This window comes from Marmota marmota, unplaced genomic scaffold (assembly GCF_001458135.2).
Source record: "Marmota marmota marmota unplaced genomic scaffold, marMar, whole genome shotgun sequence".
Lineage (NCBI taxonomy): Eukaryota > Metazoa > Chordata > Mammalia > Rodentia > Sciuridae > Marmota > Marmota marmota.
The window spans coordinates 1,076,940-1,102,164 of record NW_026000241.1 but is presented as its reverse complement, the minus strand read 5'-3'; the positions used below and the strand labels follow the sequence as shown (position 1 = coordinate 1,102,164).

At 49.2% G+C, this 25,225-nt stretch overlaps 2 protein-coding genes across 5 annotated transcripts in view; both read right to left on the bottom strand.

Moving 5' to 3' along the window:
• Positions 1–9,081, bottom strand: part of Carm1 (coactivator associated arginine methyltransferase 1) — a 42,665-nt gene extending 33,584 nt beyond the window's left edge. Inside the window, exons 1-2 of the mRNA XM_015489031.2 lie at positions 9,065–9,081; positions 8,651–8,820 (exon numbers count right to left, since the gene is read on the bottom strand). Of these exons, the coding sequence (XP_015344517.2) occupies positions 8,651–8,820; positions 9,065–9,081 (187 nt within the window). The remainder of the gene's footprint in view (positions 1–8,650; positions 8,821–9,064) is intronic.
• A 2,757-nt stretch (positions 9,082–11,838) lies between these two features.
• CUNH19orf38 (chromosome unknown C19orf38 homolog) lies at positions 11,839–24,877 on the bottom strand. Of its 4 annotated transcripts, none has more exons than XR_001503883.2 (8): positions 24,679–24,871; positions 23,101–23,406; positions 20,715–20,807; positions 17,435–17,462; positions 16,825–16,868; positions 15,651–15,688; positions 13,313–13,474; positions 11,839–12,792 (listed from the first exon to the last, which is right to left on the bottom strand). XR_001503883.2 is itself a non-coding variant. In XM_048794874.1 (8 exons), exons 1-8 carry the CDS (start codon positions 24,707–24,709, stop codon positions 12,658–12,660), a joined length of 837 nt encoding a protein of 278 aa, XP_048650831.1. In that variant the 5' UTR covers positions 24,710–24,877; the 3' UTR covers positions 11,839–12,657. The 4 variants fall into 4 exon arrangements, 2 of the variants coding, with proteins under 2 accessions (XP_048650831.1, XP_015344515.1); XM_048794874.1 differs by lacking the exon at positions 13,313–13,474 and adding an exon at positions 12,922–13,083 and having other exon boundaries at positions 24,679–24,877; XR_007344268.1 differs by lacking the exon at positions 13,313–13,474 and adding an exon at positions 13,781–14,016 and having other exon boundaries at positions 12,661–12,792; positions 24,679–24,872.
• Between the last annotated feature and the right edge of the window lie 348 nt (positions 24,878–25,225).

The following is a 25,225-nucleotide window of genomic DNA, read 5'->3' as shown; positions in this document are numbered from 1 at the left end:
GGGGGGGGGAACTGGAGATGGGCAGGAAGAAGCTGCCAGCAGCTGAGGCCCACTCAAAGTTCCTGGCCAGGGCCCATGTTGGAAGAAAGACTTTTGACCATGGGCCCAGAAGAGAAACAGGATGTCCCAGGACTGCGTAGCCTTAGGAAGGGCCTCTGCCAGGCCCCTCAGGGTTCCCAGAGCCTCTCCGGCCCCACCTCAGCTCCTAAACAGGATGTTTGAGTTAGGAGAGCCATGTCCTGCCCAGAGCCTCAGGCTGCCTCACCAGATGTGACTCCAGATGTGGCACAGACAACAAGGTGCCGAGACTGCCTGAGCAGCCATGGAATCACCACACAGGAAAGCTGGGAGTTTAGTGAGTTTTTAGTGAGTTTCTAGGAGCCTTCCATGACCAATCCAGTGACAAAGGACACTACCACCAAACCTTCAATGCCTCAGTTTCCTCATTTGTAAATATGAAGGGAGTAATCTGTGGCCACTGTGGCTCCCTGTGAAGACCTGCCAACTTTCAGGGATGTTATGATTGGACCAGTCGATAAATGAAAAGCACTTGGAACAGGGCCTGCAGGGCACTTTGGTCATGCTTAACCATAGCAGGGACTGCAGGCGCTGATAAGCAGGGGCACAAGCGTGGGGAAGGGGGAGTAGGAGCCAGGTGCCCTGTCCCCCTCACCCCAGGGCTCAGAAGCAGAGGACACAAGTCATAAATCTGGAGGCTCCAGTCTGGGGTCAAAAGGACCTTTCACCTTCCCATATAGCTTCAGGAAGAATGTGTTGAATTCTCTGGAATGTGCCTCTTGGGTCCCTCAATATGCCTTTGATTAGTTATTCATGTGACAAGGGCATCCCTTTTTCACTAGAGCACTGATCAGCCAGGGCCCTTTAGCAGGCCCCGAGTCTCACCCACGCCTGTTGTCAGGCAGGCTGCTATACATAAAACCATCACACTCTGACATGCGTGAGGCACCCAGCGAAAACGAACCCCACCTCCAAGAACACAATTAGCGGGAGGAGAGACCTGCCAACAATGTTAAAGAAAAACAGCCCAGACCGCTCCTGCCAAAACTGTGCGTAGTAATGAATCGCTTTAAAGAGACAGACAAAAAGATGGAATAAAAGGGAAAGGGGCTTTCAGGATCTGTGCAAGAGGCAAGGTGGGGGAGCAGAGCCTCCCCAAACCAGTCTGGACCTGTTTTCAAGAATGGCCAGCCTGGCAGTAAGGGACAAATGGCCCATAGAGAAAGGAGCAGACGTGCGAAGGAGGGACTGCTCAAATAAACAAAAATTACCCAGAGAGTGAAGGACAAGCTGGCTTTGGGTGGCAGAACATGGGTTACACAGGTGACCACAGCTGTCGGATGCATCAAACAGGACACCTAAGGCCCAGACATGTGCCTGTGTTGCCTCAACAGCAATGAAAGAAGTAATAAAAGAAAAGAACCACCCGAGGAGGCCTGGAGCTCCTCGGAATCTCCAGGCCCAACTCCTCTAGGCTAAGCCTGCTTTCAATTTCCTTCATAAAACTGGTTATGGAGGAACAAAGGCGGGGGTGGGAGTCACGGCCTCCAGATTCTTCAACTCAAGTCTGAGCTGGACAGTGTCAAAAGCACAGAGCGTCACCAAGGCTTCTGTGGGTAGACTGGAAGGAGGGCCCTCTGCTGGTTCCTGGGGCTCTGGATCCAGGAGCAGTTTAGGCAGGTCCCCAAAAGAGGGTCTTAGGAGGATTTCCAAAGCCCCTCTGTACCCCTTGCAGCTCAGCTCTCCCTCGTCTTCGGATTTAATGATCACCCTCACAGTTGAGCATTGCAGAAGCATTTCTCTTTCAGGCTTAGGAGTCAAATAATAATACTATCCAACTAGTCACTAACCTCAAAAAAGCCTTCCATGTTACAAGAAGAAACTGAAAAAAAAGGAAGCAGGGTGGCTCTGCAGCCTGTGTTCTCAGGCACCAGCAGCTTCTGGGCCAGAAAGGGAGAAGGCAAAGGCAAACCAGCTGGGGAAAGCCATTTTGGCCTGCCACAAAGGGGACCCAGGAGTGCAGTGGGACTGGAAACTGAGACGCTACACTGTCCTGCTGCCCCTCACTCAGTGGTCAGCTGCTGCCCCGTCCCAGGAGTTTCCTTCAGTCAACTCTCTGGCCAGGCAGCCTCTCCCCAAGCCCTTCAATGCCATTCTCCACAGGGGACTCCCCAGGCCCCAGCAGGGAGGAGACGGAGTCCACATTCTCTCTGTTCTCTAAAACTGGACTGTGCTGGGGTTGGACAGTATGTCTGATTTTTGAGGGGCTGTGTCCAGTCACAGATGTCCACCCTGGCCAAAGCCACCTCCCACCAACAAGAAGGCTGAGGCACTTGTCCAGGACCACACCACTCAGAAAGGATGGAGGGCAGAGCCAGACTTAAGCCCGACCTCTACCATGGGTGTCACTTCCTCCCTGTCACTGTTGGAATGAAAGCCACTACACACTCTGCTGCCCTTGGCTATGCCAGGCCCGAAAGTTCACTCCCAGAGCAGGTCTTCCCACTGCCAGGGAAGTACAGCGTTCCAGACACTATTTTAAGCACTTGACTTCTGTCAGCTCACCGCTCACAACAACCTCTAAAAGAGAAGCGTCAAGTTCCCCACTTTATAGCCAAGGAACCTGAGGCACAGAGTGGTCATGTGGATGGTGACAAGTGGAGTCAGGACTTGGTGGCTGGCCACAAGCCCCACTGTGCCTCCTGCTTTACTTATTCTTCTTTAGTGAGCTTAATGCCCCTTCCTGAGCAGGGAGGCCTTGTGACCAGCCCTCCCCTCAGATTTTATGTACAGACCCTCCCCCAGCATCCTTAAAAATACCCAAGGCAGGGGCTGGGGTTGTGGCTCAGTGGTAGAGCATACGCCTTGCACGTGTGAGGCACTGAGTTTGATCCTCAGCACCACATAAAAATAAAATAAAGGTATTGTGTTCCATCTACAACTTAAAAATATTAAAAAAAAAAAAAAAAACCCAAGGCACTAACCCTTTTGGGAACAAGGAACTTTTGAGTGATGGCTGATTTAATACCTGTGGCACCACATTCTCAGACCTGCAGGTGTGGGACCACGTGTTTACCTCAGGTGTCACTATATCCCCAGCTTCTAAAACAGCAACTGGCAGACAGCAGCTGTTCCGTGAGTTTCTGCGGACTGTCTGAAGCTGGATAAGTGGTGACCTCTGCACCAGAGACAGTGAGGCCACTCTCTAGGCCTACTTCAGGCTGAATGAATGAAAGGGCGGGTCTCCAGGCCCCAGGTGGGGGAAGGTTAGCCTCCCACCTCACTCCATAGCTTCACATGCCTCTCCCGAGCTGCCAGTTGGCCGGGCCCAGCCCCCACCGGGTCCTGCAAGATGGGGACTGCTATCAAGGTTGCCTGTGCCCTCTGGGTCGGAAACCCAGTGTCTGCCCTTGGCTCTAGCTCTCTCTGACTTTTTTCAGCACCTGGAACCACTGGCCTCTCCTTCCTTTCATGTCTTTTCCCCATGTCTCCCAGGACACCCCAGCCCCTTGCAGGGTCTCAACCTGTCCACTCACAGCACTTGCAGCTGACCAGCCAGGGCCGACTGAGTCACTCCTAGGGATGGTTCCTCCAGTGGTTGTCACCCTTTCTTTCTCAGGTCACAGATCCCTCTAAGAATCTGCTGGAGGGGCTGGGGTTGTGGCTCAGTGGTAGAGCGTTTGCCTGGCACACATGAGGCCCTGGGTTCCAACCTCAGCACCACATAGAAATGAAATAAAGATATTATGTCCACCTACAACCAAAAAATAAATATTAAAAAAAAAGAAACTGATGGAAACCAAGGGAGGCTCTGCCCAGAAAAATGGGCTAAGAACCCACAGTAATACCTAAACCCGTTTACAGGGCACATACACAAACCCAGGCACACAAGGAGGGGTGCCTTAAATGTATTTTCTTCACACCATACCAGGAAGATGTTGCTGTGAACCCCTTTTCAGTCTGGGATGGAAAGAGAATCTCACAGGCTCATCTGAGGTCACAGTCACTGACACTTCACCTTTTACCCTGAAGCAAACAAACCTGTGATCAATTTCTAGGGACTCCTGAGCGGGGGTTGTGACTCAGTGGTGGTAGAGCATTTGCCTGGCATGGACAAGGCCCTGGGTTCCATTCCCAGCACCACAGAAAAATAATAAATAAAAAATATATAATTTTGAGGGGCTTATGTGACCCCCCATGCACACCAGGGGCCATCTACAGACCAGATGCAGAATGCCAGCTCTGAGCGGCTGGAAGCCCCTCAGAAGCCTCAGTCCTTCGCCTGGAACAACTGGGCCTGTCCTTCCATCCAGCCCTCTCTCCTCAGTGGTGTTTCCCTGATGTCCTGGCAAACTCACCACCTCCCCAGGTTCTTGAGCAGATCCTAGAGGCAGAGCAGACTTCCCTGGAAAGAGCTACACATGCCTTCCAGAGTCCCCTAAGCTAGTCTCAGCTGGTACCTCCAAGTCATTGGTGAGTTTGAAAGGCCCTGCCTGTCCACCACATCCAGACCATGACATGGGAGCCCAGCACTTGATGCCTGTGCTGGCCACTCTCCACTCACAAATTCATATAAGGGCCCCCAAACCCCGGCAGGTTGTACACATCACAGTCCTTCACACTTCCACAAGGGCCAGTTTGTTTCAGATGACAACTCTTCTGGTTTTTAGAAAGATGATAATGTACAGGTGACTTATATCACTCTTCTGTAGTCTCTATAATACTCTTATAACCAAGCATGTCTTTTTAACAGAATGTATGACTCAGTGCCACTAAACTGGACACAGAAATTTATAAAGAAGGCCCACATGGCAGCTCACAGCAGAATATGCTGTCAAATAAGTAGTAAAAATAAGTTATATGTTCAGAACTTTTGAGTTTCCAAACTGCACATGAGGCTGTGGGCCTATGCAGGGACCAGATATGGGTATAGAAGGAGAAGGGCCAAGAGGCCAGGACTTTGCAATCAGGGTGGAAAGCCAAGTCCACCTTACTGGAACTGCAGCGCAGTCTCAAACTCAGATGCCTAGAAAAAGGGGCTGGGGGCCTAAAGAGGTAAGAGACTTTTTTTTTTTTTCATACCAGGGATTGAACACAGTGGCACTTTACCACTGAACTACATCCTCAGTCTTTTTTTTTTTTTTTTCCCCAAAATTTTTAAATTTTGAGACAACGTCTCACTGAGTTGTTGAGGGTCTCCATAATTTGCTGAGGCTGGCCTCTAGCTTGCCATTCTCCTTCCACAGCCTCCTGAGTCACCGGGGTTACAGGTGTGAGATGAGAGACATTTATCCACACTTGATGGAAACCTGGGTTCAAAAAACTGCTTCTTAGCCTGGTATAGTGGCACATGCCTGGTATAGTGACACATGCCTGAGCACAAGAGGCTGAGGCAGAAGAATTGAAGTTCAAGACCGAGTCTGGGTAATTCAGTGAGAACCTGTCTTCAAATAAAAAGTTAAGAAGGCTGGGAGTGGGGTGTGGTTGTGCATGCCAGTAATCTCAGCAATTCAGAAGGCTAAGATAGGAGGATCACAAGTTCAAGGCCAGCCTCAACAATTTAACAAGGCCCTATGCAACTCAGTGAGAGCCTATCTAAAAAAACAAAAAATAAGAAGAGCTAGGGATGTGGCTCAGTGGTTAAGTAACCCTGAGTTCAGGCCCCAATAGAAGTGGGGGACAGGGAGTAGTCTACCTAGATTTTAACTGCAAGGAACCCTGGGGCAGGTCATTTGTAACTCCTGGACAGGGTTTAAAGCTTTACAATCTAGTCCTTGAGGCCCCCGGGTAGAATTCACCTTTTGTTCCAGAATACAATTCCTGAGCTCTGACCTGCTCTGAAGCAGGCTGAGGGGAGGCCACTCTGCAGCCACATTCCCGTTCCATTCTCCAGCCTAGGAAGCTCCCACAGGCTTCTCTCCCCCTGCTCCTGTAGACCTGGTGTTTTGCTGCTAAAGCAATCTTCAGAAAAGACCCTTTTGTCACGTCTCCTGAAGGGTACACATCTCCTGACCACACAGTGAAAGGCTTGTAAAAGGCAATTCTGGCCAGGTGCAGTGGCACACACCTGTAATCCCAGCCACTCTGAAGGCTGATGAAGAAAAACAAAAGTTCAAGATAACCTAGACAACTGAGTAAGATTCTGTCTCTAAAAAATAAAAACGGCTGAGACTGTAGCTCAGTGGAAGAGCACCCCTGGGTTCAATCCTCAGTACAAAAAAAAAAAGCAATTCTGACGCAACCCCGTTTTCCCCTTTTGCTACTCCATTTCTTAAAGGGGACCCCCTTTGTTTCAAGTTGTCCCTTCTCACCGTGTACCTGAGCATCTTTCCATAAGCCAGAAATGTCCTGGCAAGGTCCACATCTTCCCATGGCAGCCAGGGCAACTCTGCCAGTTATGTTCTCCCTTTCCCGCACAGCAAAAAGCAGCCCTGAATCTAGCTTAGCACATGGCTACTTGGGCTAAAGGCTACATTTCCCAGTCTCCTTTGCATACAACGGACATTCTAGTCCATGGGATGGAAGCAGAAGTGCCCTAAGCCATCTTTCAGAAACCTTCCTTAACAGACATTTGCACCCTTCCTCATTCATCCCTTCCTTTACCCTACTACTGGGAAACCAGAGTGTGAAGACTGGACTCCAGTAGCCATGCTGAACCATGAAGATAGACCTCATGCATGTTTCTTTCTTTCTTTCTTTTTTGGTACCAGATATTAAACCCAGGGGCACTTAACCACTGAATCACATCCCTAGCTCTTTTTTTTACTATTTATTTTGAGACAGTGTCTTGCTAAATTGCTGAGGCTGGCCTTAAACTTGTGATCCTCCTGCCTCAGCTTTCCCAAGCCACTGGGATTATAGGCATGCACCACCAAGCTAGGCCAACACCTCACTTTAGAAGTGGTAGCTATTAAGGATCTGGGTCTGGGGACTTCTATACCATCCAGCCCTAGAGACTTGGGTACCTGCCAACCTTCGGATTTAAGCACGAGAGCACAAAAAATTAAATACCATCTTGTTTAAGCACTGCTACTTTGGGTCTCTGTTCCACACAGATAAACTGAATGCTGCTTATTTTTCCTTTCTGAAACACACACACACACACACACACACACAGTAGGGTGGGCATCTGGCAGCCCTGGACTTCAAAGCCAGCTCTGCTGCCAGCCCACCATGTCATTTCAGCTGGTCAAGCCCTTTTACCTGTTTTTCCACCAATAAAATGGGATTAGAATCACTGATTCCTAGGACTTTTTAAGGACCAGTGCTAACATAAAGCAAGGGCCACAACCTGCAGGCCAACCTGCCCACACAATCCAGAAAGTGTGGTGCATTTGTGTTGAGCCATCAGGACACTTCACAATGAAAAGAAAGAAAGGATATCTGGTTTGTCTGACTGGGGCCATCTTCCCTACTGGCCCCCCTTCTCCTACCGGCCTCAATCTTTTATCCCAGGATTTGCCATTTTTTTCTGTCAAAAAGGGCCAACAAGTAAATATTTTAGGTTTTAAAGGACACCATGGTCTCGATTAAATATTCCTCTTTGTGGGTCGGCTTTTTTTGTTTTTTTTAATTCAATGCTTCAAAACTATAAAAGCCTCTCCCAGCTCTGACTGTATAAAAATAGGATGCAGGCTACATTTGGCCCACAGGCCTGGATTTATACTGTCCTTTCCCTTGCTGCCCCCAAGGTCAAGCACTTGAGTCTGTCTACACAAGTTTTTGCACAGCCTGGTGCACAGTAAGTGCTCAATAAATGACAGCAGCAGTTAGCAACATACAGATACTGCTGAAACCACAATGCACTTCTGGTGTTACCAACTTTCTCAATTGTCAGTCCAACTTGACAATAAAGTGTCTTAAGGGCTGGGCACATAACAAACACCCCAGCTGTCAGAGGGGTCCCAAGTCACAAGGGCTCCTGGTTCTGTGGCAGCCAGCCTTTCTTCACCTTCTTTTGACAAAAAGTTTTCCTCTGGGCTCTGCACACACTGGCATGCCCCCCACAAAACCGAAATTTAGCCCCTTTCAAAGTTTGTCTCCCCTGTCTCTTCTTTAAAACAAGCATCAGGGAGAGCACACAACACTGGCCAAACTGACCTGTGCTGATCAAGAAAGAAAAACCACACAGCTATCTCCTGAAAGGAGGCCGTGAAACTGAGGGATTGAGAGTCTGACCTGCTCTCATCCCAGCCCGCCCCACCTCCTCTTCAGGAGAGCAGAGCTGCCTCCCAGAATGCCCAAGGCTGTGCCAGAACTTCCTCAAGGCTCAGAAAGACCAGCCAGAGGACCTCTACCTCTGCCCAGGGATAACGGTGTGGATTTAGTAGCTGCCTGCCATTCGGTCAATCCCATGGATAAAAGCCAGGATGATCAAATGGCTAGAAGAGGCAGCGAGGGTTGCCTGGGGTTGCAGCAGGATGACCACAGCAGGATCTTCTGCAGCTGTCATCCTTCCCACCAGACAAGGTACAGGTGTCAAGAAACAGGGCCCACAAGTCTCTCTCCCAACACCAGGGGTATAAGACAGTTGGGCAGGCCTGCAGCATAAGGAGCTCTGTCCTAGAACAGCCAGGTCTTTCCTAGGCCACAACAATGCCATCACTCTCAATAACATCTATGAAAAACTTACTGTTTACTGAATGCTTGCTATACGCTGGACACCCTGCTCCACACACCCAATCAACTTCGCCCACTTTCCTGGGCCCCAAGTGGCATGATTCCCACTGCAGAGGAAACAGAGGCCACGCACAGGTAAGTGTTGCTACTAGGTGAGAAAACAGGCTCAGGGAGGTCAAATAGCTAGTTCAGAACCACACAGCTGACCAGAACCTGTCAGACTCCACTTTGAAGACCCTCCCTAGCACCCACAGAAGACTCTGGACCACCACAAATATTCAAGGTAATGGAAGATTTGTGCCCTGGCCAATCCTGACTATTCCTCCCTATGTCCCCACCTACACAGATGCAATTCTGGGAGTCTAGAAGCACAAGTGGGTCACAGCATCTGTGAGGACAGGTCAGTGTCAGTGCTCCTGATGCTTACTCTCTGGGACAAAACATTTAGGCCCCAGAAGGGTCCAGGTGGAAAAAAACTGAAGCCAGGAAAGGAAGTTCATCCCAAGAGAAGGCCCGAAGCTCCCAGCACCCTGCTTCAACCTGGAGGCATAGGGAGAGCTCCCTCTTGGCCCACCCAACTGCCACATCCCCCTCCCATACCCCAGACTGCCTGCAGTACCTCAGACTTTTCCCAGAGGATATGGGCAGACCTACTCTCAAATGGGGTGCATGTAGCCACACACCCCAGCCCTGGGACCATATTCAGAGCATACTCAGAGTAGTTCCTCCCTATGCTCTTAGTCTGTCCCCACTGTTCAGGCTATTTTACCCAAGCAGCAGTCCAACCACTCTAAGGCCATTGCCAGCCCCTAAGGGGAGCAGGTACCACTGCCAAGGAAGGCTTCATTTATTAAGCAAAGGGCTACAACAGACTGAACCATGAGAAAACTGTGACACAAAGTCCCACAGCTAGTAGTAAAGTGGCAGGGCACAAGATTAGCCTATACAGTATGACCCAAGAAAGCGATGTCAAAGTCCTAATCCCCAGAATTAGGAGGGTGACCTTATTTGGAAACGGGGTCTTTGACCACATCATTAAGGATCTCAGGATGACACTGTCCTACATTTAATTTAATGCCAGGTATCATAAGAAAAGATGAGAGCCCAGAGAGAGATTGTGTAAAGACAGAGGCGGAGAGTGGAGTTTTGCTGCCACAAGCGAGCAGTGCCTGAGCCACTGGAAGCTGGAAAAGTGGAGAAAGCATTCTCCCGAGAACCTCCAGAGGGAGCGAGGCCCTGTTGACACCTTGATTTCAGACTTCTGGCCACAAACTAAGAAAGAACACTTTCTGTTTTGTTTTGTTTGTAGCTGTTGATAGACCTTTATTTTATTTATTCATATGCAGTGCTGAGAATCGAACCCAGTGCTTCACACATGCCAGGCAAGTGTGCTACTGCTGAGCCCCAGCCCCAGCCCCAACACGTTCCTGTTGTTTTAAGCCACCAAGTTTGTGTTCATTTGTTACGGCAGCCCTGGGAAATTATTACACCCAGCTCTGACTGCCTCCAGAGCCCATGTTTTTAACTCTCCACTAATGCTACTAAAGTGTAAAGGGGGAGAAATTCTTTCTGACCCCTGAGAATATTATCTGGAATTGAGGATTTCCGTTTGAGAAATCTGGACTTTTTCCCTCTTTAAAGACATTTTGCTTATGAATTACCCCTCACAGAAGATTGCCTGTGTAACTCATGACACTTCAGGATTATCTTTTTTCTTTTTGGTTCCTTCTCTTTTTCCTGGGGTGCTGGGGTTCCAATGCAGAATCTCACACACGCCGATACCCCAGCCTACTTTCATGATTATCAACATCAAAAACACAAAATGTAAAAACTCTTCTGAAATGAAATGCTAAGAACAAGGGAAAGTGTGGGGGTTATTTGAGAATTGCCTGTACTATGTTCCTAATAATTTTATAAACTTAAAAACTGTTCTAAATTTTCTTCTTAAAGTTTATTTGAGCAGTTGCAGTGGCACATGCCTATAATCCCGGCAACTCGGAAGGCTGAGGAAGGAAGACTCCAAGTTGGAGGCCAGCCTTGGCAACTTAGTTGGACCCTGTCTCAAAATAGTAAAGGGCTGGGGGTGTGGCTCAAGAGAGATAGAATGCCCCTGGGTTAAATCCCCAATACCACACACACACACACACACACACACACACACACACAACACACACACTCACAAGAAAAGAAAAGAAAGAAGACCAAGCCTCCTGGAATTCTTTTCGAGTGTAAGGCCAGGGACTAGCTTGAGAAACTGCTTATTAATGCTTGCCAAATGAATGGGCTTCCTAGGATCTGAGTTCCTGCTGAGCTTAGATGTCTGTCCTGAGCTCCCAACCCTTCTTCCCTCTCATCTAGTCCAAGAAGACCCTAGCTCCTCTCCAGTGTGACAAAAGGTGTCACACTTGGGTGACAGACACACTCCTTTAATCTATTTTCAAAGTCAAGGCGAAGGGAGAAGCCCATGTGAACCTACTGCTCCACACACTTCCCTTCAGAACACCCAGTTCCCAAAGTGGCAAAAAATTCCCACGGGGCCAAAGCTAGTAAAGGCCTTCTCCGTGGCTCCCTAGAGCATCAGGGCAAGAGATCCCATGAGACAAAGGCGAATGAAACAGAATAGCAAAATGTGAACGAGGAATCTGAGAGAAGAGAGGAGAAAAGAAAGAGTAACAAGAAAAAAGAAAAAGGATGAATTACAAAGACTAGGGCTGGGGGACGTCTTGGCAAGCACATTTGCGATTTTCCCCCTACTGAAATGTCAGTTTTGAAAGCAGCTTCTGAAAATGCAACTAGATTCTCACATCCCCAAAAAGGCGACAGCAGGCGCGTGGTGAAGGAGGTGGCTGTGTTACCTCTTACTTCTAAGCCTAACAGAAAGCGGCCCTCCCCTTCCACGTTTCCATCCAGAGCCCCTTCGGTGGCCCGCACCACCCTCACATGGGCCCTCTCCCCAGCTCTAGAAGTTTCCCACTCGGAGGGTCCTGGAAGCCAAGCCCTCCATAGAGGAGGCACCCCGTTCTCCTGGCCGCCCCAGACTGGGAATTAAACCCAGGGCCTTGTGCATGCAAGGCAAGCACTCTGCACTCTGCCAACTGAGCTATAGCCCCAGCCCTGTTATTTTCTTGATTAAGAACCTATAGAATGAAATGGTATTGAGTGATTTGAGTTGAGTGAATAAAGCATTGAAAAGGGCAGAAGCACGTGGACATTCTTTATTTCTCCCCCTTGACTGCATAAGTTGGGACACCTTTTCTGGTCCTCATTTACACCTCCTTTTCCCCTATACCCCTTTACCCCTACACAACATCATTCTACCTCCTGTTCCCCCACAGTTGAAGGAACCTAGCAGGGGACAACCTTGTGTTGTTGTCCCCTCTCTTCACAAAACCCCTCATAGGTCTCCTACACCATCCTGACTCAGTTCAGGGGTACCTTAAACATCATGGATTTGGGCATGCTACCACCCTCAGCTGTCCAAGAGTTGGATGCCGAAGGTCCCAGGTTTGAAGGATTACACACCAGAAAGACCTTGGGACCACCTCAACATGTGTTATAATTAATAACTTAGGTATGCCAAAAGGGGAACACACAGAACATCCCCCCAACCCTGAGCTCAAAAACCCAGTTGGGAAGTCAGGTACCTGAATCAGAGTGACTGAAAATGGAAGAACTGGGGGGCACAGCGTGGAGAGTGTGGACCTCTTATGCCCAGCTGGGGGGCCAGAAGAAATCCAGACATCTTCCCTGATGGTCTTGAGAAGGAGGAATCCACAGAAGGGCTTCCTGCTTTGGGCTCAGCCTCCATGCCATTGCCTTCACCCCCTCTCCCACTCTTCTATGAGCAAGGTCCCAAGGCCAGAGGACCCCTTCATCTCTGTTCAACTCCCTGAGAAGGTAGCAGCCAGGGAACATAAACCCCTGTCACCCCTGAAGTAGCTGAAGGGAACCTCAGGCCCCGGAAAGGCTCAGGCAGGTGGAGGGACAGGGCTGAATAGAAGTGTTCCCCAATCCTCAGCCTCACTGGCAGGCCCGGAAAGTGCTGAACTCTGGGGGCTCTGGTGAGGATGATGTGGAGGTGGGCCTCTTTCGGGGCCCACAGTTGCCAGCGCAAGCATCTAGGGTGGCTGCTGGGTCTTCTTCTGAAGTCATTTTCTTGGTCCATGAAAGAAAAAAATCAGAAGTGAGTGATTTGGAGCATCAGAATCAGGATTCCCCCACGTTCTGAACCTGATACTACTTCAGCCCATCAGGTCTTATGTCAGCTCCTCTACCTCTCCACACCTGAGCCTCAGGGACCTGCTCCTCCTGTCCTGGTCTTCTGTTCTCCAGGGTTCCTCCCTGCTGAGTAGAGGACCTGAGAGCAGGAGTCCAAATCCCAGTTCGGTCACTTCTTGGCAGTGTGAACTTGGTTGAGTGACTTAATCCCCTTTGCTTCAGTTTCCCCTTTTGAACATGGAGAGAATGCTAGTACCCACCTTCTAGGGTTGCTATGAGACTTAAAGAAGTACAACAGATAAACAGTGGCTGACACCTCTAAGCTTTGTTAAAGGATGAACACGTCCATTGCCGCTCTCCTTTGTTTCTCCCCTTCTGAGTACCTCAAGATCTTCAAGATCCACCCTCTTCCCTATCTTGAATACTTGAAACACTAGTCAAGGACAAATGAACTTACTAGAAATTAAACCAAGTGGTTGAGAGCAGGTGGGGTTCCAGCCTGCCTCTCCCTAGCTGGGAGACTACAGTAACGTCCAAGTCCAACCTCAGGGAACTTCTTTGTAAAAAGAAACTGTCAACCTCACTTAGCAGGATGTTATAAAGTTGCATATCAGGCCCTCTGCAAGGCAACAGTAAAAACTAGAGTCAGCTACTTCATAGTCATTTCAGCCAACAGCAGAGCTTTACAAAGCTTCAAAAAGAAACTAAAACTGATTGTGCTGGCGCAGCAGCCTGTAGTTTCAGCTACTCAGAAGTTGGAGACAGGAGGATCACAAGTTTGAAGGCCAGCCTGAGCAACTGAGAGGGACCCTGTCTCAAAATAAAAAGAGCTGGGGATATAGCTTAATGGTAGAGTAATCCTGGGTTCAATCCCAGTACAGCAAAAAAAAAAAAAAAAAAAAAAAAAGCCATTTATATTACTTACCCTTAAATGACCATTTGAAGGGACCATTCTTTAAGCAGAAGAATGACAGGCTAAAGTTCTGAGGTGGTCTCTCTGTGGTCCTTCACATCGCCTTAGAACAATGTGATGTATTTTGGGGTTCACTCTTGGCTTACTCTTGTTTAATTTCAGGGACTTCACCTTTAGTGTCCCACTGTGGTTTTCCATGTAGGGGGAGGGTCAGAACCCCCTACTTCTCAAGAGGTGTCGCTCCTCCCCTGTCACACAAAAAAGCTTTTTTTCTTTTTCTTTCTTTCTTTCTTTCTTTTTTTTTTTTTTTTTTTCTGTGCTAGTGATTGAACCCATGGCCTTGTGCATGGGAGGCAAGCACTCTACCAACTGAGCTATATCCCCAGCCCAAAAGATTTTTAAAAAGGCTTTTCCACTGGGTGTGGTGGCACATGCCTGTCATCCCAGGGACTCAGGAGATGAGGCATGCAGGAGGATCTCAAGTTTGAGACCAACCTCAGAAACTTAGCAAAGCCCTAAAGACTTAGCGAGATCCTGTCTCAAAATAAAAACATTTTTTTAAAAAAGGCTGGGGATGTAGCTCAGTGGTTAAGTGACCTCGGGTTCAATCCCCAGCATAAAAAAAAAAAAAAAAAAAAAATGTGGGGGTATGTCCCCAGATGGCATCCTGAACATTGCAGATTCTCATGGAGTTTTAGAGCCTGCCTGGCCGGATGTGTTTGTCTTCATGGCTCAGGATTTGTTCTAGGAACTGAGACCTCAGAGAGCTTAACCAGCCAGTGCCAACCCCCCCCCCCCCCTCCTCTTACCATCTGTATATCTGCGACCCCGAGTCCTTATCTCTAGCATTGCCCTCTCTCCTGGCCTCCGCTCTCAGGCTCCACCTGGTGCTGATGCGGTTGCAATATCGGTTCTTATCCCTCTCAGCCTGCCCTTCCTCAAGGCTTCCTCCTTCTCTTTTGGACCGTTCGTTTCCCATCACCAGGATCTACCATATTCGATTCTTCAACCTCTCTTGCCAACCCGCGGAACCAAACCACCACTCTTTTGCGGGCCTTGACCACGGACGGTAGTTGCCTGCCGAGCTCCAGCCGCCTGCCTGCCACAATCTGTTTGCCCGAAGGAACCACCAGAGGGCGCCTGTGCGCACCCGAATCTAGTCTGTACTCAGAACCCTCCAGGGCTTTCATTTTACCTGAGCAAAGTCAAAGTTCTGTAACATTCACGTGTCCAAATGGGACGTCTGAGGCCCCCTAGTGGAGCTCCCTCTGTGGAGAGGAACTGACTGAACATTTCCTTGATCCGTGGAGTTCATGGGTCAGATATCACAAATTCAGTTAATAATAATAAAGTTTATAAGTGCCACCCCCCAAAATTTAACTATGCAGAGGAGTCCTATAGACCCAGTTTTGAATCCCAGCACTGGCACTGTGTAACAGGGGAGGAGCGACACCTCTTGAAAAGTAGGGGGTTCTGACCCTCCCCTACATGGAAACCCACAGTGGGACACTTAAGGTGAAGTCCCTGAAATTAAACAAGAGTAAGCCAAGAGCCAACCACAGAATACATCAGATTGTTTAAAGGCGATCTGAAGGACCACAGAGAGACTACCAAGTTACCTTGACTACTCTCACCATTCTGACACATTTTCCTAAATCCAAAGGGAGCACTGACCATGACAGTATATACCCCCATATGATAACCTTGTCCCTGGGAATTTCAGTCAATCCTGGGCTCACTGACAAACCCCACTTTGGGGATTCTATGCTTTTTCCTAATCCCAGAGCTCAGAGTCCGGGGTAGACCCAGGCTGAGGGTGGCCTCCACCTGACCAGGTAGGATGGTCAACAGGAAAGGGGAACCAAAAACAGGAGCCACTCACCGCGGAGATGGCAAACAGGGAGTTATCGAAGGACATGTCTAAAAAAGAAAGGAAAACCAGGATTGGAGCCAGTTTTCACTGTGCACCGCCCTAATCCTCTCACCTCTGCCCACATTCCCCAGTTCAAAGTCTAAAGAGGGGCAAGAGTGGGACCTATCTCCCAGCAACCTCTCCTGCTCCCTTCCCACCCATTCTGCAACTGAGCAGTGAATCTAAACTACATTTTGAACCATGCCTCTGTCCCCAAGCCTTCTGCCAACTCCCACCTTTCAGAAGGAGCACTTATCAGCCCACCCACTCCCCAGCCCACGCCCCATTGCTAGATGGCCCCCCTCGTCACCCAGGTATGCCATGCTCCTCTTAAACACTCCTCTCTGCTTAAGCACGGCTTCCTCCAGGGGCTGCCTGCCTTTTCCCAGTCGGCTCGGACCTGCCATCCGCTCTTTCCCCAATGGAGTCTGGGCTGTCTATCTTGGTCATCATAGAACACTCCTAGACCATAGTAGGCGCTCAATAAACGTGTCATGCAGTTAATCAAGCATAGAGAATGAAGTTTTCTGCGCTTGGGCCCCTTTCAGAGAGCATCGCACACCACAGACCAGCTGCCTCCCGGCGCCAGTGGAGGCCAGAGGAATGACAGGGTCCGCAGGGCGAGCGGGCCATTCACTGAAGACCCGCAGGACCCAGGCTTAGGCGGTCCTTCCCGGTGGAGCTGGCCATTTAACGGTGGAAGCAAGCGAGTTATTAAATACACAAGCATCCAGAGATTACTTTTTTTTTTTTCCGGTGTTGGCAATAGAACCCAGGGCCTCTCGCAGGCTGGGTAAGCACTCTAGCATTGAAACTCAGACCCCAAAGATGATGTCATTGGGTTTCTACCAAGGGTAAGAACAACAAGGTAGTAGAGGCAGGTAAGTAGCAAGCGCAGACCCTGTCTAGAGAGCCTGGTGACCAAGAGGAGGTGACTGAGACCCAGGAGATGGAGAATATTCTAGGCAGTGGGTGGAGCCAATGAAAGGCAGGCGCCTGGGACCTGGAGAGAAAGTGAGAATCCAGGGAAAGGAGGGTGAGGGTGTGTTTTGACCCTAACAGAGCTGCAGAAAAGGTTCAAGTCACCATAGCATTTTGAGGCAGTGACCTCATCCTGTGGAGGTCAGGAGCAAGGAGCACAGACCTGCGGTGGTGAAGTTAATCTGGGCCCAACAGGATTCCTGTTCTCTGCAAAGAGATTCAAAAGAAAGGTTGCCTCATGAGACAGGAGGCTTCTGGAAAGTCCTAGACCCAAACCAGGCACAATACTGGGTCTTTGACCCCCTACCCACCTACACATCCTACCCACAAAGTGACAAAGCAGTTAATGCCCTGATTTCCAGAGCTATCACCCTGTGCAACAGTCCTTGGCTGTCAAGAACCAGGCCCACTTCTAGTGCAATTTGGGCACTGCACAACCCCAGTGGGATCCAGAATAGCACAACAATTCCTGGCAGCTGACTGTAAGGGGAAGACTAAGCCACTTGCTCCCTGTGTGACTAAGCACTGAGCCTCTGTCCTCTCATCTGTAAAATGGGGTTATTCATTATTCCTACTTCCAGGGCTGTGGGGATAAGGTGGGATCACTTCTAGCACAGTGCCCAACACCTAGTAGGTGCTTAACAAATACCACCTGTCTTTGTTCATCAATTCTCCCACCAGAGGGTGCTGTTTGCAATGGAAAGCCCACCCAGCCAAGGGAGTGCCCTTCTGATCCCAAACCATTCTATGAGGGTCCCTAGGGATGGTCTTACCGTTTTCTCTGTAAATTTTTTATTTTCACTGAAAAATAAATAAACAAGCATTTGTTAGATTATGGTTCTGATTGCACCAAACAAGTTTCTACACCCAAGAAATCTAAAACTCCCTTTTACTTCTGTAACCCAGTCTTGCCTCTCTGTGGCAAATTTGCCACTCATTGTGAAACTTACTGCTAACAAGCACTTTTGTTTCTTTTTTCTAGATGGGGTCTCACTGTTGCCCATATAATCACCTCCAACTCACCATTCTCCCGCCTCAGTCTCCTGAATATCTGAGTCACATGTCACCACGCCTGAATCCTTTTTTTTTTTTAATTCTTCAATTACAATAGTAATGTATGTTGATAAAAACTTTAAGCAAGGTGGGAGGGAAAGGGAGAGAGAAGGGAAATTGCATGGAAATGGAAGGAGACCCTCAGGGTTATACAAAATTACATACAAGAGGAAGTGAGGGGAAAGGGAAAAATAATACAAGGGGGAGAAATGAATTACAGTAGATGGGGTAGAGAGAGAAGAGGGGAGGGGAGGGGGATAGTAGAGGATAGGTAAGGCAGCAGAATACAACAGACACTAGTATGGCAATATGTAAATCAATGGATGTGTAACTGATGTGATTCTGCAATCTGTATACGGGGTAAAAATGGGAGTTCATAACCCACTTGAATCAAAGTGTGAAATATGATATATCAAGAACTATGTAATGTTTTGAACAACCAACAATAAAAATTTAAAAAAAAACTTTAAGCAAGGGGCTGGGTCTGTGGCTCAGTGGAAGAGTGCTTGCCTAGAATGTGTGAGGCACTGGGTTCAATTCTCAGCACCACATATAGATAAATTAATAAAATAAAGGTGCATCAACATTTAAGAAAAATTTAAAAAATAAAGAATAGGAAAATTAAGTATTAAAAAAAAAACTTCAAGCAAGGCACAGCATGTGACATGATTTTTCTTAAAAGAAATGAGTTACAGGGTGTGGGGGTGCACACCTTTAATTGAACTGATTTGGGAGGCTGAGGCAGAAGGATTTCAAGTTTGAGGCCAGCCTGGTCAACTGAGCAAGGACCTGTCTCAAAGTTATATATATACACACATTTGGTACCAGGGACTGAATCCAGGGTTTAACCACTGAGCCACATCCCCAACCTTTTTAATATTATTTAGAGACAGGATCTTGCTGAGTTGCTTAGGGCCTTGCTAAGTTGTTGAGGCTGACTTTGAACTTGTGATTCTCCTGCCTCAGCCTCCTGAGCCACGGGTATATGTGTATGTGTGTGTGTGTGTGTGTGTGTGTGTGTGTTTGAGTTGCTATAAATATATTTGAGTTTCAGTGGTTGCCAGGAGCTGAAGCCGGAGGTGGAGGGAATGGGAAATTATTGCTTAATGCGGATAGAGTTTCAGTTTGAGATGATGAAAAAGTTCTAGAGATGGATGGGGGTGATGGTTGCACAATAATGTGAATGTACTGAATTGCTATGGAGAATTTTACCACAATCAAAATATCATGGCTATGCGACTTGATGCACATCTGTAAGCCCAGCAACTCAGAGGGCTGAGACAGGAGGATCACAAGTTTGAGGCCAACCTGGGCAATTATTTATTTATTTATTAGTTGTCAATGGGCCTTTATTTTATTTTATTCATTTATTCATATGTGGTACTGAGCACTGAACCCAGTGCCTCACACATGCTAGGCAGGCACTCTACTACTGAGCCACAACCCCAGCAGCCCCTGGACAACTTATTGATGTCTCTAAATAAAAGTCTAAATGGGGCTGAGGTAGTGGAACATCTCTGGGGTCAATCCCCAGTACATATGTACACTCAAGTTGTTCCAGTACCAGTGGGAATTGATTCCAGGAACTCCCAAAATATATTAAAATCCATGGATGCTCAGGTTCCTTATATAAAATGTGACTACGTTATTCACATCCTCTGTAGACTTATTTTATATTTAAATTTTTTTTGTAGTTGTAGATGGACAGAATGCCTTTATTTTTTACTTATTATTTTATTTTATTTTTTTATGTGGTGCTGAGGATCGAACCCAGTGCCTCATGCATGCTAGGCAAGTGTGCTGCCGTTGAGCTACAGCCCCGCCCTCATTTTACATTTTTATTTATTTTTGATACATCATAATTCTGTAGGACTCATTGTGCCACATTTGTATATGCAGATAACAGTTTGATCAGTCTCATTCCCCAGTTCCTTCCCTTTCCCTTTTCTCCTCTCTCCCCCTACCTGCTTGCTGAAATCTACTGATCTCCTTTTTATTATTAATATTATTATTTTAATTAGTGCATAAGAATTACATACATATAAGTAGGATTCACTGTGGTATTTAATACATGGATGTACCATAATTTGTAGATTTCATTCCCTGTACTTCCCCTTCTTCTCCCTCCCTCCCTCCCTCTTGATGATCTTCCTCATACTCTACTGGTCTCCCTTCTATTTCTCCTACAGACTTCAAATCATCTCCAGATGCCTTATTTTCTATTTTTTGGTACTGGGGATTAAACCCAGGGGCACTTAACTATTGAGACACATCCCAGTCCCTTATATTTGTAAATTTTGAGACAGGGTCTCACTCAGTTGCTTAGAGGCTTGCTAATTGCTGAGGCTGGTCTTGAACTTGCAATCCTCCTGCCTCAGCCTCCCAAGTCACTGGGATTATAGGCGTGCACCAAAACCACACCTGGCTCTAGATGAAAATACCTAATAAAATGTATACACAATAAAAAGAATTGTTATACTGAGAATAATGACAAGAAAAAAAAGAGTCTGCACGTGTTCACAAAGACGCCAAACGTTCCCCTTTTGCAGTGCTGGGGATGGAGCCCAGGGCCCTGTACATGGAAAGCACCTGATCTGTGGTTGGGCTGCACCACTGCCCCTAAACACAAATTTTCCCTCCAAATCTTTTCAATCCATTATGGGTTGAGTCTGCAGATATGGAATCCAGGATACTGAATCTGTCAATAGGGAGGACCCATTGGACAAAGCCATTCTACATAAGGGACTTGAGCATCCATGGTTTGGGGTATCCATAGAAGAACCTGGAAACAATCTCAAGAACAGTCGTGCATCCGTTTGCCCTGCTCACCACCAACATCTCCCCTATGGACGGTTCCTTCACCGATAATTTGCAGAATTTAGACCTCCCAAAATGGCCTGTCTCTGTGCCTCTAGAAACATGGGTATGCGCCCGTAAGCACATGGCACATTCAGAGTTGCCAGCTGGCAGCGCGGGGCCCTGTCTTCTTTAAGCACTCACCTCTCCTGACCACCACAGCAAAAGCAGCCAGACCAGTGAGGAGGAGGAGGGCTCCAGCCAGGCTCAGCGAGAGGGCCAGGATCCAAGTGGGCACTAGAGGGAAACAGGAAGAGAGCGAGTGGGCAGGTCAGGAGCTGCGGGGGAGGGTGGGGCCTCTGTCATCTCTCCAGGCTACTTTGAGGTGCCAGCCCTCTCCAAAAGGACCTCCTCCCAACCATGAGATTTGGGTGTAGCTGGACCCTGGGAATCAGCCAATTAGCATATATCTGGCCAATTAGCATTAGCATATTTCCTCCCCCTGTCCCTGTGATTGGTTCAGACATGGAGTGTGGCCCAAGCCAAGACAATGAAAGGTAATCCTGGGATTTTGCAGGGCCACTGAGAGAAAAGGATTATTCCTTTGGCTTGTATTGTATCCCTCTGATAGGATATTTCTCTGGGGCTTCTGGGCATGATTTTGCTACCATGATGTTGGGGACCTGCCTGAAAATAAACCTAGAACAAAGCCAAGTTGAGAGGTGGCAAATAATTCCTGACAACTTCAAGCTTCTGGATTCAGCCACGCCTGAAGCCCTAATATGAACTGACTTCAGTTCAGTAAACCAACGAAATCTCCCTTGGTTTCTGAAGCCAGTGTGAGTCAGGTTTTCAGTTACTTGCCACCTGAAGAATCCTGCTTGTCCTAGCTATGAAGGATCAGTTGACATCCACCCCAAGCCACACAGAGATTCACACAGAGGTCAGCCACCAGGAAATAGAAGCCAAGTAAAGGACTCAGCTTCCCTCCTGGAAGAGAGAGAGGATCTCTTGAGGGCCCTGGGAGGAGGTCCCCTGACCCCAGCGGAGGTCAGGAGCTGTGGAGCCGAGAGGGGAAGGAAAGATGTACGGGGAGATTCCAACAGTGTTAGGCCTTGTCCATTCATTCGCCTCGGGTGGGAGGGCTGTTGTCACCTCCCCACTCTCAGACCACAAGGCTAAGGTGAGAAAAGGGAGCCTTTGACAGAGGAGCTTAGGCCAGAAAGGACACAGAGAACCCTCTGTCATCACAGCTCGAAGACTGGCTGGTAATAAGTTCCTCTTTGCAGTGGGAAAGAGCTGGTGATGGTGGGATGGAGACACTCCCTCCTCCTTCTGCCCCCTCCCCTGCCCCCCCAGTCTCCCCGCCCCTCCCCATCTCCCCTGTGGGGTGGGGGGCTTGCTGGGAATTGAGCCTAGGGCCTGTGCCTGCCAGGAAAACACTCTACCACTGAGCTACCTCCTTATCATCCCTTGGCCTCTTGATCCACAACCCATGCCCAACCCCCTCTCCTGGAAAGACCAGAGAAAGACATCAGCCCTCCCAGGGCTCCCTTCTCACTCAGATGGAAAGCTAAAGTCCTTGCTACAGCCCACTAAGCTCTATGTGATCCTTCTCACCACCTCTCTTCCCTCCTCTCCCCACACATTCTTCCTTGTTCACCGTACTTAAGCCATTCTGGGGTCCTCTATGCTTCTCAAACACACAAGGCACGCTTCAGCCTCAGGGCCTTTGCACAGCCTATTTCCTCTTCTTGCTATACTCTTGCCATAGAAATCCACATGGCTGGCTCCTTCTCATCATTCAGATCTTTCTTTTCTTTTTTTCCAATATGGGGTCTCACTATATCACCTCACCTGGCCCCAAACTCCTCAATTGAAGTGATCCTCCTGCTTCAGCTTCCCAAGTAGCTGGAACTACAGGCAAGCCCTACCACAACCGACTTTATTCAGATCTTTTCTCCAAATAACTTCTTCAGACAGGTCCTCCTTGGTCACTCTACTCTCCCCTTAAAATGACACCTTCACCAGGCTGTGTATCATCCTTGGGCACTTCATTGGCACACTGAATATTTATTGGATCCTGGGTTTATCATCTGTCCCACCCCCTGGGAACATCTGTGGAAGGAGGGCAGGAACATTGTTTTGTTCCCTGCTGGACCTCCAGTGATAAGGAGAGACTCTGATGCACAGTTGATGAGCAAACATGTTGGGTCCAGGAAGGGGAAGGTGTGTTGGACGGTGGAGATATTTTTTTCACTGCTGAGCATGGAATGCAGGACTCCCATGTGCTAGGCAGGTGCTCTGCCCCTGAGCTACTAGCACGGAGGCCCAAGGTCTGGAGTTTGAGGGGCTGCTGGCCTCCCAGCTCTGCTACCTGTGTGCCTTGGGCAAGTCCTTGTGCATCTTGTGCTTCTGTTTCTTATCTACAGAAAGGACAATCCTGCACCCACCTTGGAGGGAAGCTATGAGGACAGACAGGGAAAGGTGAGTGACCCCTGGCCAGTGGTAGGCCTGGCCTTCCTGTGACGACCTCCCAGGAGAGGGAACAGCATCTGCCGCAGCTGGGTGAGCCCAGGGGAGGGCTTACCTGGGAAGGAGACGTGCACCGGCTGGCTGAGGTCTGACAGCTGGGGCTGGCTGTGCTCGCCCACCACACTGTACTGGCACCAGAATTTCCCTCCAGAAGCCGCGCCACCGCCGCTCAGGTTGAATGTGACCCCCAGCTGGTTGGCTGGGGCCTGCAGGAGCTGGACAATCTGTCCCTCTCGGTACAGCGTGAAATTCACCCCCAGGAAGTCCTTGGGGGCTGTGCATGAGATGTGGATGGGGTCCTCTTGGCTCTTTGGGTAGGGGGGCACCAAGAAGATGGCTGGTGCTGGGATGGCCAAGGAACCTGCAATGCAGGATCAGGGGAGGTGGCAGTGTGGGTGCACGTTGGAGAGCACTGTGTGACCTCTAGCAAGCAGGTCACCTTTCTGGACCTTGTTTTGTTTTCATTTTGGTTCTGGTGCTGGGGACCCAACCCAGGCCTTGTGCGTGCTTAGCCTGTGCTCTACCACTGAGCTGTATCCCCAGGCCTTGGGCCTTGTTTTTTTGTGCACCAGGAGGCGGGCAATCTCTCCCCACTGCAATGTTCAGAGCATTGGGTGCCTGGCGCAACACGGGGGTCACAGTGATGATGACCTTGGTTATTATATAGTGTCCCAAGTACACTACTTCAATCAGCAATGCTATGCACCAGGCCCTGTTCAAGGTGTTGGGGACAAAGTAATGAAGGAGACAAATGAAGAGACATGCTCGTCTCAGGCAGCTGATGTTCTTTCAAAGAGACAAGGAGTTCTGGGCAATGGGAGAGTTGCATGGGCTGGAGGGCTTCCTGGAAGAGGTGTCATGTAAGTTGAGTTGTAGCAATGAAAGAGTGGCATGAGCTGGGTGACAGCCTTGAAGGCCAAGGTGATGGCAAGGGCAAAGGCCCAGAGGATGGTTGGACATGGGGTGAGCTTAAGGAGGGGTAAGTCAAACTGGGGGCACCATTCAGTGGTAGAGCACTTGCCTACCACACGCAAGGCCCTGGGTACTGTCCTTAGTGGAAGGAAGGAAGGAAGGAAGGAAGGAAGGAAGGAAGGAAGGAAGGAAGGAAGGAAATCCAGGAAAGGTGAGGAGGCGGGTGGCTGGGGGGAGTTGAGCAAGGGAGAAAGCAGCTCAGCAAATGGGCAAATGGGGGGAGGTCCCACCTTCTCCCCAGGGTGTGCCGAGGAGTATGGGGCTGGACTGGGGCTCCTGCAGAGGAAGCCGCACCCAGGGAGGAGTTGCTCTCCAGCTGCCCACAGGCCCCCAAGCAGAGTGGCCCCCCATGGCCCCTGTGGTTAGTCTGCCCCCAGGCAGGCGCTCCTGCTGCCCCCACTCCTGCTGTCAAAGGCAGGAGCCTGTGGAGGCCAAGTGGGGCTGAGGCAGGGGCTGTAGGCAGCTCTCTTGACTGGGACACGAGGAGGAGCCTAAGAAGAAAAGGCTGAGAGGTTTCTAACGCTCTCAAGCAAATCAGTCCAGGATGAGCCTCCTCCATCACCACGGATGAGCAACCTCACTTGGGATCTGTCCTCAGAGCAGCGACATGGGCAGGAGACGGGGGACAGGCTGGGGGTGCCGGAGGGGCCGTTAGACTCACCAGCTGCAAAAAGCAGGACAGTCCAAGGCATCTCTCCTCCCGCGTTTGGCCGGGAAATCTGGCTGGGACCAGAGGGTCCAGGGCTCCCCGCCAGCTCCTCCTGTGAGGCCAGAGCAGGGAAAGGAGAACCAGGGCTAATTCGAGCTGAATGTTTCCTCAGTGGCAGGAAGTTGCACACACACTCAGGCACTGAAAGGGACTCTCTCTTCTCCCCACCCCTTCCCTAAATGCACAGCACAGCGGACCAGCCCTGTGCAGTTCTGTAGATTGGAGGGAGCATGACTGAGATGGTGAGGTATTTGTTTTTCCCCTCCCTCCACCTAAGAGAACTCCCATGCCTGAGGAAGGGTGGCAGCAGGGGCTACTTGGGAAACTCATGCCCAAGGCAGAAACCACAGCCCAAGCAATGGCAAGACGGAAATAAACGTGGGGTGCAATGTGGTAGGGCATGGTGGTTAGGGTTTGGCCTCTGACTTCTCTGAAGCTTCAGTTTGCTGCCCTGTCGGATGGGGCTAAGATGAGTGGACATCAGATTGAAAGAACTCAT

What these genes read in the sequence shown, in the direction of transcription:
- CUNH19orf38 (XM_048794874.1), bottom strand. Translation starts at nt 24,709, where the DNA reads ATGCCTTGGACTGTCCTGCTTTTTGCAGCTG. An exon ending in TGTCCTGCTTTTTGCAGCTG is followed by an intron (nt 23,407 to 24,678) that starts GTGAGTCTAACG and finishes CCTGCATTGCAG; the next exon opens with GTTCCTTGGCCATCCCAGCA. An exon ending in GATTAACTTCACCACCGCAG is followed by an intron (nt 15,689 to 16,824) that starts GTCTGTGCTCCT and finishes TTTCTTTTTTAG; the next exon opens with ACATGTCCTTCGATAACTCC.